Raw genomic sequence first — 13,340 nt, forward strand, 5'->3', positions numbered from 1 at the left:
ACGTGCAATAATGTATCACAGGTGCTACCATAGCAGTGGGAACCAGAGGAGGGGAGTGGTAAATCTGCCCGGGGGGAAGAGGTCAGGTAAGATTCTACAGATCTCAGGATACTTGGGCAAAATTTCAGTTGGGGCAGGGTAGTGGATTTCTGACAGGATGTAGCCATCATGGGACATTCTTTAAAATTAATAATACCTGTCACCCCAATAAATGTAAATTTTAAGAAAATAATATGTTAAATCTTGGAGAAGAGAGTCTTAAATTCTCAAAGGGAGAACTTTAGATAATGTTTTCATAGTGCATTGAAACACAGTTAGAAATCTTTAAAGAAAATTATCCAGACAATAACACTTAGATCTCTTAAATAAGAGATCTCAAGTCAGGGAATAAATCATAGATGTAATAGAGGACTACTTTGAAAACCAAAAAAATGAACCATATATTTTTTAATTTTTATTTATTTGTAATTTAATTCTTATATTTTCAATTATAGTTAACATACAATATTATATTTGTTTTAGGTGTACAACATAGTGATTAGACATTTATATAACTTACAAAGTAATCACCCAGATAAGTCCAGTACCCATCTGATACCATACATAGTTATTATAATATTATTGACTATATTCCCTGTGCTATACTTTACATCCCCATGATTTTTCATAACTGGCAATTTGTACTTCTTTATCCCTTCACCTTTTTCACCCACCCGCCCCCAATCTGGCAACCATTTGTATATGAACACTATATTTTAAATTTTAGATTGAGGCCTTTAAAAATAGAACAATCATTTCATTTACAAGGAAAATCTGATTGGTAATGTGAATTTGTACCCAAGAAAAAGCAAGTTGATTTTAAATTGGATGGGGTTGTTTTGGTGGATTATTACATTGCATTTTTATGAAATTCTAGTAAACTTACACAAAAATAACTATTCTTAGTGTTAGTTAAAAACAAGATTACAAGCAGTACATGATATTAGACTTAGTAGGTCAGATTTTATTGCTTTTGGCTTAAGGACTACTGCAAAATTTATAGAGTACTTACAAAGTTAAATGGAGTGAGCAAATACATTTACCAATTCAAACATCTTCAAAGAAAACAATCAGAGCCATGTATCACAGTATTTGTAAAGCATGTTTACAGTAACTTCAGTCAATTCATTTATAAAAAATAAGGTTCATTGAAAAAAGTGTTCAGTCTTCCTCCCGTATTGGTACATACTTCACAAAACAGCACTTACTTTTTTCTAGTTTTTGAAAAAGGCATTGCTAAAAGAGAGGTTCTAAAATTCCACATGTGCCTGACAGACTTAATAAGAAGTACTCTGAAAAATAGGGCAGAAGAAGCAGCACTCATTTCAAAAGCAGAAGTTTCTAGTAGATTGCACGTACTCTTTTCATTAGCTTGTTTTTTCCTCCTCCTATTTGCTTTTCTGAAATATTGGCCATCTTCTCTCTAATTTTCCTCTGGGGGCCTTGATAAGCGAAGAAACAGCTTTTTAAAATGAGAGAAAAGACATTTTTCTAGCAAGTGTACCAATTTTAAAGTAAGATGGAACCTACTTCACTACTGGCTGCACTGCCTTGATTGCCAGTTGTTGGTGCTGAGCCATCCTCTCAGCTAGCTGCAATAGCCCCTTCACGTTTTGTCCTTTTTTGACTAACATATAACATATAATGGGTGCTTTCCATGTGCTCAGCTAAGAGTATTATACACATTACCTCCTTTAATTCTCAGAACAACTCTGAGGAAGGTATTACATAATCCCTATTTCAGAAATGAGGAGTCAGAGGCATGAGCTAAGTAATTTGCATAGTTTTACACAGCTGTCTAGGTAGAGTTGAGATTCAAATGCAGGCTTAAGAATTCAAGACCTTGACCACTACACCATCCTGTCTTTGCCATTTCCATATTAATGGGGTAGGCAGAAAAGCACCAACTTGGACACCAAATAAAAACGAGACAACCAGTGTATTATAATGTTAGCATGAAGGGGGAAAAGTAATACATTTTTAACTTTCTGCGTGATCATGGTTATGCAATAATGTCTTATAAATACTGGAGACATAATTTAACCAAATTCCTGCGTAACAGATAACATGCACTATGGACTGATTTGTGTCTCTCCAAAATTCTTATATTGTAGCCCTTAACCTTCAGTGTGATGGTATTTGGGGATGAGGCCTTTGGGAGATAATTAGGTTTATATGAGGTCTTCAGGGACCCTCAGTCATGAGATTAGTGCCTTTATAAGAAGAGGAGGCTTTACCAGAGCTCTCTGCAATGTAAAGGCACAGCTAGAAGGTAGCCATCTGCAAACCAAGAAAAGAGTCTTCACCAGAAACCGAATCAGCCAGCACCTTGATCTTGGACTTCCCGGTCTCCAGAACTGTGAGAAATAAATGTTGTTTAAACCACCCAGTCTATAGTATTTTGCGATAGCAGCCCAAGCTGACTCATACAAATTTTGGAAGTGGAGTGATCCTGTAAAAAAATATCTAAAAATGTAGAAGTGACTTTGAAACTGTGGTGATGGGTATTGGCTGGACAAGTTTTGAGGTGCATGCTAGAAATGTGTTAGATGTTAGGACTGACTGTGGTGACGTTTCAGATGGAAATGAGGAATGTGTTATTGGAAACTGCAGGAAAGGCAGTCCTCATCAGAAAATGGCAGAGAACTTGCTGAACTGTGTTTTTAGAGCAGCGGTCCCCAACCTTTTTGGCACCAGGGACTGGTGCTCCTATGAGAATCTAATGCCTGATGATCTGAGGTTAGACTGGGGAACAGATGCAGATACAGGTGAAGCTTCACTTGCTTGCCAGTCGCTCACCACCTGCTGTGCAGCCCGGTTCCTAACAGGCCACAGACCAGTACCAGTCCGCAGCCCAGGGGTTGGGGACCCCTGTTTCGAGTGTTTCGTGGAAGGTAGAACTTAACAAGTGATAAGACTTCTAAGCAAAGTGTTAAAGGAGTGCTTACGATATGAAGAGAAAGATGAATTGAAGAAGGAATTGTTAAGCAAACAGGAACCTGAACTTGATGATTTGGAAAATTCTCAGCCTATCCATATAGCAAAAAATGAAAAACCTTATTCTTTTTTTATTTATTATTGTTAGTTATGCTTACAGTACCTGGTCTTCCTAGGTAGTCTCCCATCCAAGTACTAACCAGGCCTGACCCTCCTTAGCTTCCGAGATCAGACATTGGGCTTGTTCAGGGTGGCATGGCCATAGACTATGGACTGTGGTTCTGCTGGGGCACGAATCCAGGACCTTCTGCGTGTAAAGCAGATGTGCTAACCACTACACTATGGAACCATGTCCGAGAGAAACCTTATTCTGAAGGGAACACTAATAGTGTGGCTGAGCTACCAGATGCTAAAGAGATCACAGGTGCAATTCATGGACTTAATCAGCCATCTCAACAGAAGCCAGGAACAGAGATGGGATTGTACCAGCAAAGACACTGCTAGTTTGAACTAAAGGGGACAGAAAAAATGAGATGAAATGAACGCTGTCAGATTTCTTAGACCCTACAGGACCGTACGATAGAGCCATTTGGCTGCAAACATGATCTATTTTTCAAGAAAAGAGAAGGACGGAGAAGGCAATTCAGAGATTATCAGAGCCACCCCCTCAGTTTCAACACACTTTGCCTTGGTGGGGAGAATCTCAGAGGTGGGGGCACTCCCCAGGGGGTCTGGAAGGCAGCACATTGAACCAAGGAGGATTATTCTTGAGGATTAAAATCTAATGGAATTTGCCTGGATGAATTTTAGGCTTGCTTAGGACCATCATTCCTTCCTGTTCCCCCTTTTCGGAATGGAAATGTCTATCTTCTGCCTGTCTCACTGTTGCATTTTGGAAGCACATAACTTGTCTGGTTTCACAGATTTGTAGCTGGGGAGGAATTCCTGCCTCATGATGAATCATACCTCTAGTCTCATGAATATTTGATTTAGATGAGATTTAGATGAGACTTTGGACTTTAGAGTTGATGCTGAAATGAGTTAAGATTTGGTGCTTTGGAGATAGAATAAATGTATTTTGCATATGAGAAGGACATGAATTTTGGGGACCTAAAGGCAGAATGCTATGGATTGAATTGTGTCCCTTCAAAATTCATATGTTGAAGACTTAACCTCACCCATGACCTTATCTAACCCTAATCACTTCCCAAAGGCCCCTTGTCCAAATGCCATTACATTGAGGGTGAGGGCTTCAACATATGGATTTTAGAGAGACAATTCAGTCCTTAGCAAATGCTATTTCTGTGCCTCAGATTAAGTAGTTTTAATTTAATTACCTTCTCTCACCATCCAAACCTTCCTGTCACTCCTCAAATCAGAGCTAGGATAGACTTATTAAAATGGCAATGTTGCCCAATATCAGTCCCTTATTCTGTGGCCGCCAACCCATCTTTAGAGACTGTCTGGCTCTTCACTGCTGTTGTTCTTTTGTCTTCTAATATTGCTCAGACCTACTCCATCATTTTCTGTGGTCTTTTCCTTTTAATCCTGTAGAGAATTTTACCTCTGATAAAAAGCTTTCCGTACCAGCATTGCTTTTGAAATTACTGAGGCATACACAGTTCCTGGCTCTAGGCATCCTTGCCTTTACACCAGCCTAGATCAAGTCATAACAGGACTCTAGGTGGACAGCCAGAGGGAGAAGTATAAACAGTCTCCAACATTACTCTTAAACTCAAGCTACTTCTCAGGCCAAAGATATAGCAGATATATTGGGAGAGGACACACCATGGGCCACCACATCTAGGTTTATAAGCTCCCTAGAACTTTGAAAAAAGAACACCACCCCTCTATATTTGAGTGAGTGCATTTGTATATATGGGTGCATAAAAGCAAGAAATTGAGTGATTCACTGAGGCAATAATAAAAATATTCACTTTAATCTTTATGTCTTTCTGTAACTTAATAGAACTTCTAGTAACAGAAAATCCATTCTCAAAAGACATGGTCAGGAAATAAGTGTGGGATGGGGAAGGGGTGGAAAGGAGAAGAACTAGAACTACAAGAGAAAAATAGACAAAACACCATGATTTCAAATTTCCCTAATTCTAAACTTGTAATGATTAGGGTCTGGTTTGAAATTTGCCTTAAAAAGGAAGACCTTTTTTTTGTAATAAACACTAACTGAGATTACAAGGGAGAAATTTAAAAGGATAGGAACATTTTCAAGACACCCTCAAGGATTTTAGAAGTAGCCATTATGATGTTAATTAAAATTTTTGTAATGTGAATTATATAGCATTAAGCATAATAAAAATCCAGTCATATAAAGTAATTCCTGTGCTTTTATAGGCAATTCTAATATATATATTAAAACTGATCTAAGGACCCCATACTACACAAAAAATCTATTTCATTTTAAAGCATTTTCTAATTTATATATCTATTATCTAGGCCTGAATGGTGAAATTTTGTTATAAACTAATGATTAATAAAAATGAAAAAGCTTGCAAAATACAAATTTAATAAAATCTCTAAACTAATGTGTCTTTTAAATGTATCAAAACATGTCAGACTTCATTACTTTGAACTTCTGCATAGTGGTATTTGTTTTGGAAATAATTGAGAATTCTAAATTAAGTTTTACTTGTCTTTATAAATTATCTTTTTTCAGGAACTGAAGTGAAAAAAATTGAAGCTATAAACGTTCCTTGCACACAGCTTTCAATGTCATTTTTTAATCGGTTATACGATGAAAACATTGTACGAGACAGTGGACATATTGTTAAATGTTTAGATTCTTTTTGTGATCCCTTTCTTATTTCTGATGAGTTACGAAAAGTAAGTACAGAATTTTTAAATTTCACAATAGAATTTTATTTCAAGAAATGCTTAATGTCAAAATCTTTTGCCTGTCTAAAACCCATTAAATACCTCTTATCCATGAATAATGTAATAATCATTACATTGGTAGATTTCTTCTTGGATGGGACTTTTGTTGTCAACTTAATTATTTGTGTATCTCAGTAGTTCTCACCTGGGCGCTACCGATATTTAATGGGTTGAGGCCAGGGATGCTGCTAAACATCATATAATGCACAGCACAGCCCCTCATAACAGTTATCTGGCCCAAAATGTAAGTAATGCTAAAGTAGAGAAATCCTGACCTATTTAATTGATGGCTATTTTTCTTCAATGTGGAGCTCTTAACATACCAAATGAAAACATCCCTGAAGTAAAAGAATCTTTCATCTTATCACTGAGATCAAAAAAGCTATTTGATTAAGTTAATTTTTGTTTTAGTGAGAGATGTGCTGACCTAGGAATCAAAACATGGATTATTTACCTAATTTCTGAGTTACTTGTTTTACAAGATAATGATGCTCTTAGGCAAATCAATATCTTGCACCTCAAGATCTTACCTCTACTACAAGATTAAAATGGCCATTCTATCCTCTTCCTGAAATTGTTGAGAAAATGAGTGGAGGAAGCATTTAAATGAACTTTTTAAAAAGTCTGAAATGCTGTTAAAATGAAATATATTATCATTATTTTAATTATTGAGAAAGAGTATTTACAAAGTGGTTATAAATTAGGGCTTTGGTATAATAGGTTCAAATCCAGGCTTTGCCTCTTAATAACTGTGAGACTTAATCTCTCTAAGCTTCAGTTTCTTTATAAAATAGGAATAGCATAAGAATCATATGAGATAATGCATTTAAAGTAGTTAACACAATGCCTGGCACTTAGTAAGCTTTTGATAATATTAACAACTACTGCTCATTACTATTACCATTCTACATTAAGAGAGAAAGAGATGTCTAATGTATTGCAAATACAGATGGAAATGAACTAGTGAAGCTACTGATGCACCATTCTGGACACAAGAATCTTGTCTGTAAGAGACCAGGAGGCATCTGGCCAGTCTTCACATTGCTCTACACTAGTACAATACCTAAGAGAACTCTTAGTTTAAGAAAATAAAATGAACCGATGGAAAATAACCAAACACACAATTGAATGAGACTATATATAAGTTGATCTTTAGTTAAATGAAGTATATTTATGTATAAAAATACTTTCATTCAGAAAGTATCTGGTCTAGTGTGGGTTTCTCTCCTTTTGGGTATGACTAAGCTCTTCTGTCACTGATCTGTGTTGGCATACTTTATTAACCTTTTTGTCTCAAGGCCCTTACCCCTAATTTTGGAGAGTTCACCAACACTTCTACAGAGAGCGCCTCAGCAATAGACTTCTTTTAAAGGAGGATTTGCTTTCCAATAGAGTACTCTTTAACACTGCTTGCTGCTGCCTGTCTTATTTATGTCATGAATAGTACCTCTATTCAGGAAGTGCTAGGACCCATGTTTTTCTGCTAGTTGCCTGTATGTTTTCCTCTGTGTTCTTTGCTACTCTGTGGCAACAGGGAAAGTTTTAACTTGATTGCTTTCTGGCTGAAAAGTAAATAAATACCAGATTTAGCCTGAACTAAAAAGGGCCCCCCATTGTGCAGCAACACAGATTCTATTGGCACATTGTGTAACGTAAGTACTGGTAATAACCTTCCTGACTGTGGCTCAGAAGTTTCATTCATTAACCATCGCATACCAACTCTCTGAGGGCTACAAAACTAAATAGACCTGTATGTGGATGGAGAGGGAGATCAACCATAGAATGTTATTGTTTTAACATTCATTCCAAAATTTTTTTAATTATTGTAATTTTTAGTTGCACAGCCTAATCAATTCAATATCTGAGAGCGCTTGTAAAGAATGTGTTAACTATTCATTCTAAAGGGGTTTAGTCACCCTTGTATTAAGCCAGATCTTTAAGTAGCTACAAACTTGGGCTTCAGTATCACGTTATTCCTTACAAAGGGGGAAGGAAGGAAAGAAGGGAGAAATGCAAGTGGCACCCCCAGAGAGCAGTAAACAATGACCACTTCCCTTTACCTTTATTTTACTATGTATAATTTTGGCTTTCATCAGGTCATTACAAGTAAACTGTATATAAGTAACACCATAGAGTTTATTTTTTAAAATGTCTCTTATATAATGATCTTGTGATGGATTTTTGAGATTGGTATAAATAAAATGTTGAGCTTATCAATTTTCCTAATTAAGGGTATTTCTTGCTATTAGTGATTATCGTATAACTCATATTTCCTTCTTTTATCTGTATGGTACTATTAAGTGTTACATGCAGTTTTTATAGCTTTTCTCCATTTTGAGTTCTTCGTGTGTGTTTGTTTTTCATCCCACTTTATTTCTTGGTTAGAGTTTTCTGTCTTTTATTATTTTTTCTCATTTTATCTATTTTATTGTTAGCTATTTCACATTCTTTTTAAAAGTAGGTGGAGTATAAACAATCCAATAAAATAAATATATGTCACAGCATATACTCATCACCTCATTCATGTCCACCACAGTCAACAAATTAATCAATTGTAATGCCCAATAGTATAAGAAAATCCCCAACATCAGACCTAGTCAAACTGTTTTCTGAAAGAAGTAGCAAGGTCTCAAGAGAGCAAGAGTCAATGTAGATTAGTGATGTGTAAGGTGGTATTATTAGAGGAGAGCAGGAAAAGGACAGATGGTTATGAGGCTTCAGTTACCTAAATAGTTCAAAGTGGAGTAACTGTGGGGGTAAGGAAAGTAGTGATCTAAACACTTTAAAGTGAGAGGATTTAGAATGACCATTGTGTTTAGCCTTGATAGAAGCAAAGACTATGGACTTTATAGGATGGAGAAGTTCCTCCATTTATAGGTGCTCCTATTGGTTCCCAATAAGATTTAAGGTGACTCAGTACTAAAACTGAAATACTTCAATTACTGAAGAAACAAACTTGAACAAAGAAATAAAGTAGAAGAGAAGACTTAGCTTTAGGTTTATTCCTTTCATTGAACTTCAGTGCCTGATGATAAAATGGGTGGAAACAGTACTGCAGGTCTCACAGATCACTCTCTCCAGTTACCTTAGGATTGGTTCTTAAAATAGGATGAAGATTATTTTTAAATATATAAATTGAAATTTTCAAAAACATAAAAATTAGAACCTCAAATTATGTTACTTTAAAATGAATTTTATCAACATAGGTTTTGTTAGTGGAAGACTCAGAAAAATATGAAGTATTCAGCCAACCAGATAGAGAAGAGTTCCTGTTTTGTCTTTTCAAACATCTTTGCCTTGGTGGAGCGCTTTGTCAATATGAAGATGTGCTTAATCCGTATCTGGAAACAACAAAGCTTATCTATAAGGATCTAGTGAGGTAATGTTGCTAGATTACAATATGTAAATCTCTGGTTAATAGAGTAAATTATCTGTTTAACTATGGTGGGATTACCCAGCATCTATTGTTTGTGGTCCTGTTAACAACCAAAGTATGTAAAAATGGCACCACCCTGACCCCCTTCTCATAGCCTCCTCTTCTTCCAAGCTAAAAAATTTCTGGATTTCTCTGACCCTCTTCTAGTGCTCAGTCTCCTCATTCTTTATCTGCCTCTTATTATTTCCTCATTCAGACCTGTTACCTGCTCCACCTCTTATTAGCAACTGCCATCTTCCAAATCTCCTTTTTTTCACCCAGGCCCCCTTTTAAAAATCTCAAGGGATATTTGATACTTGATTTTGCTGGACTAACAGTCAAAAAATGATTGCCTTTGTTCTAAAGAGGCAGGAAAGTTTTCATCTAGATGTAATCTTTACTTTTTCAAACTAATCCCAAATCCCAGGCTGTTTTAGATATTCCACTAGGGTTATTTTTTTTCTTTTTTGAAGATTAAATAAGGATAAAAACTTTATAAATCTTAGTTATACTTTAGTTTTAAATGAAGTAAACACTTTTTGGTTGAGATTTTCAGTGATGAAGATATTGGATCATCTTTATAGGCAAAAGGGGATAGGAACAAGTGAAAGCTAAAGGTCACAGAGTTTAGTTATAAAAATTACTTTAACAGGAAAACAGCAGAATTAGCTTCTCATTGAATTCTTGATTGTTACTTATACTCAACACTCCAATTCTCATATCCATTCCATGTGTCATATAGTTATACAACAAACTGAAGGATTTACCTATTTTATTTAGTTTATTACTGACATGGTTTTAAAAACAAATATTTCTATAAGCTGTCTCTGATTTTTATGAAAAAGTTATTAAACATTATTGGAAGAGTTATATTAGAAACAGAATTTCAGAAAAAGCATACACGTACCTACATCAAACATATTCTGTCTTTATCATTTGCAGCTAATGAAAACTTACAAGACTACTCCTAGCACTCCCTGTAGATACCCCTCATTATACCCTAGACACATACACACAAACACACACACACACAGCACTGCCACCATAGTATGTTGTCCCTCATCAGCCACATGAACCCGTAAAATTCCTCACTACCATGCGCTGTAGAGGAGGAAATTCTATTAGAGATATTTGAAATAGAAATAACTTTAGAACCTAAACATTTAAGAAACTGCTGTTTTTTTTTCTAACATTCCCTTTCCTGGATTCTTACCTGTGATTCTCCTCTATACTCTTTGGGTGCTAAGAAAAAGCATGCCTCAAAGAATAATGGCCACTTGTTAAATGAGTAGCCAAAATTCATAACATCTTACAGAGAAATAGGAATTGTGTCCATGGAATCACTTAATTAGGCAACCAGCAAGTGTTAATATTGTAAACAGAACTGCCAAGCTCTAAAGAGACCACAAAAGGAGCATCAGACAATCCTTAACCTTAAGGAAATTACAACAAACTAACATTAAATAATATTAAAGTAATTGTTTAAAATCTTTTATAAGTAAAGTTTTTATATAATCAAATATTCAATTAGGTATAGGCAAATGTCTATAGTTCTTTATACTGTAATAAATAACACCAGAAGTTTAAAATAGGAAATTGTCAGTATCAATAGTCAGAAGTCTTGATGGAACAAAGTCCACAAGGGCCAGCAAAGAGGAGGGCAGTTTGTTCCCAGTTCAGGGAAGAAGCACTGCAAGTCCTCATTCTAGGGGCGAGGGCCAGAAGGAGTCCAGCCAATTACAGCATTACTTTTTTTGAGAACCATTAAATATTTCTCTCATGGTCCAAACTTAAGCATGCTTATGATTTTCTTTGCTAAATGAGGAGGGGATATATAATTGTCTTCCTTCAGTAGAATATTATAGTTGGAATAAATATTTGCTTACAATGGCTTCGGTGCCAACACAAAGCAATTGAATGGGTTATCTCAGAGTCCCTTGAGAGCTATGTTGGTTTGCTTATCACATGCACTACTTGTGGCTTTTCTAATATTGGTCATGCTCATTTGGGTCAGATGTGTCATTTGGTTAAAGTAAAGATGTAGGGTGGATCAGTATAGCAGTTATCAATGAATATATAAGTAGAGGACACATAGGTGGAACTTGAAGTATCATTAGTAATTTATCAGACTTGTGAACCATATAGCCAATTAAATTATTTTTACAAATCAACTTAACAAGGAAGGATATTTTTTTCGGTTCCTTTACCTAAATTTTGGGTCCTTTTACATTCTTTAGGAAACTATCTGCTGTCTTTCTAGTTATACATGTAGTAGCTGCTTTACAGTATTTAACCTGCCTTTGTAGCAAAACATCATCACTAATTCATTCTAGCAAAGAAGTCCATTTTTACTTATGTTTGTGGATGTTGGGGGCACATTACAGAGCCTGATTTTAGGAGTCTCTGGCTCAAAAAAAGAGATAAAAACGTTCTTAAGATAGTTTCTCCCTCATCCATTATTACAAGTCTTATAAAATATACCTTTTAAATGTGTTGGAAAATACCTTCTTTTCAAGTATTATGGTTCCTTAAATAATGTAGGCAATATTTTAGAGTCATTTTATTAGAGAGTAAATGATCAGCTGTTTCATTACATTTCAAAAATATCTGTGCAGAAATAATTCTATAGTTACTAATGGTGCCTGTGTCTTTTCTACTTTTAGACATTAAACACATGCTCTTGTCAAAGTTTTTGGAGAGGTTCCCCAAACTACATATCTGCCCCAGATGTGAAATTTTATGATTTGAACTGAGAGGCTTAGATTATAGCCTTCGGATGCTAATTAAACAGTGGGATTCTTGTTTCTTAAAATGATCAGAGTTACCTAGAATGGTCTGTAACCATTTTTAGAGTCAATATGGGACTAATACTCAGGAATTGGCACAAATGATATTGATAAAAAGAAAAAAAACCCATTCATTATATTATTTATTTCTAGACCATTAATATAATCGCACTTTTAAAAAGAACAATATGGGAATTATGTCCCAGCATCCTTAAAAACCATGGTTATCAGAAGAATGAGTTAGTGACTGCCAAAAATCTGATACAATGCAATTGTTAGTAGCACATCTGAAGTCACTAATGAATATCACTTTACATTTCCTTTTCTTTTTTTCTTAAGAGATATCAGACGTATGATACCAATCTATAAAAAAATTAGACAAATTATAAGATATTTTAAAGTAACAGTAATATAGAATTGGAGGTGATAAAATGGAGTAAATGATTTATTTCTGTTAGGAACCACCTTCTAAATATTGTATAAATTGTAGCTTTTTAAAATAATACGTTTATGGTACATGTTAATACTTGTTAAGTGATTGCTAAATGAAGTATCACATACTACATTTTCCTTTAAGTTTATTTGAAAAGCACAAATTTTTAAAAGGTTTTTTTAAAGATTTTTTTAAACTGAAGGGTAATTTACATATAGTAAAGTGAACAAATCATAGTGTACATACAGGTTAGTGAATTTTTATATATGTTTATACCTATATAACCACCTCCAGATCAATATTTAAAATTAGATATAACCATAGATATGTTTCATATTTTGATCTGGGTGGTTATGTAGGTATATACAAGTGTTCTATATGTAGTGGTTATAGTCATCCCTTGGATAAGCACAGAATTTTAAATGTAGCCTTCAACTTTCAAGCAGTATATCTTAAGCACAGAGAAAAAAAAGAAATAGACCTCAACCCATGTCATAGAATTATACAAAAATCAATTTAATTACGTGCTTCCTGGGTTTAAATCTGAATAAAGTGTTTCAGAGATGAAAACTGCCTAAGAATCTTGAACCCTGAGATTGCTTAGGTCTGGCCTTCCCCAATAGCTGCACAAGCTCAAACACACATACATACCATCACCCTCCCACATAGTCCACCTTCTTCCTTCTCTTCTCTCTTCATTTTACATAAATAGGGAGGGAGAAGCAATCTTTCACCTGATAAGATGAAGAAGAGGGATATCTTCCTTTAAATTTAATGTACACATGTCACACCTGAATAATACCCTGGATGCATATGTATTTATATTGTAGGTATAAAT

General features: G+C 35.1%; 1 protein-coding gene and 2 long non-coding RNA genes across 3 annotated transcripts in view; 1 reads left to right on the forward strand and 2 right to left on the reverse strand.

Moving 5' to 3' along the window:
• Positions 1–13,340, forward strand: part of CFAP300 (cilia and flagella associated protein 300) — a 24,776-nt gene that overhangs the window by 8,946 nt on the left and 2,490 nt on the right. The window contains exons 4-5 of the mRNA XM_006907507.3: positions 5,651–5,817; positions 9,075–9,247. Of these exons, the coding sequence (XP_006907569.1) occupies positions 5,651–5,817; positions 9,075–9,247 (340 nt within the window). The remainder of the gene's footprint in view (positions 1–5,650; positions 5,818–9,074; positions 9,248–13,340) is intronic.
• LOC107195359 overlaps positions 978–13,340 on the reverse strand; it is a 27,156-nt gene continuing 14,793 nt past the window's right edge. The window contains exon 2 of the long non-coding RNA XR_003045001.1: positions 978–2,396. This is a non-coding gene — a long non-coding RNA (uncharacterized LOC107195359). The remainder of the gene's footprint in view (positions 2,397–13,340) is intronic.
• LOC112476216 overlaps positions 12,712–13,340 on the reverse strand; it is a 6,137-nt gene continuing 5,508 nt past the window's right edge. Inside the window, exon 3 of the long non-coding RNA XR_003045002.1 lies at positions 12,712–13,236. This is a non-coding gene — a long non-coding RNA (uncharacterized LOC112476216). The remainder of the gene's footprint in view (positions 13,237–13,340) is intronic.

Source organism: Pteropus alecto, unplaced genomic scaffold (genome assembly GCF_000325575.1).
Source record: "Pteropus alecto unplaced genomic scaffold, ASM32557v1 scaffold12, whole genome shotgun sequence".
NCBI classification, from domain to species: domain Eukaryota; kingdom Metazoa; phylum Chordata; class Mammalia; order Chiroptera; family Pteropodidae; genus Pteropus; species Pteropus alecto.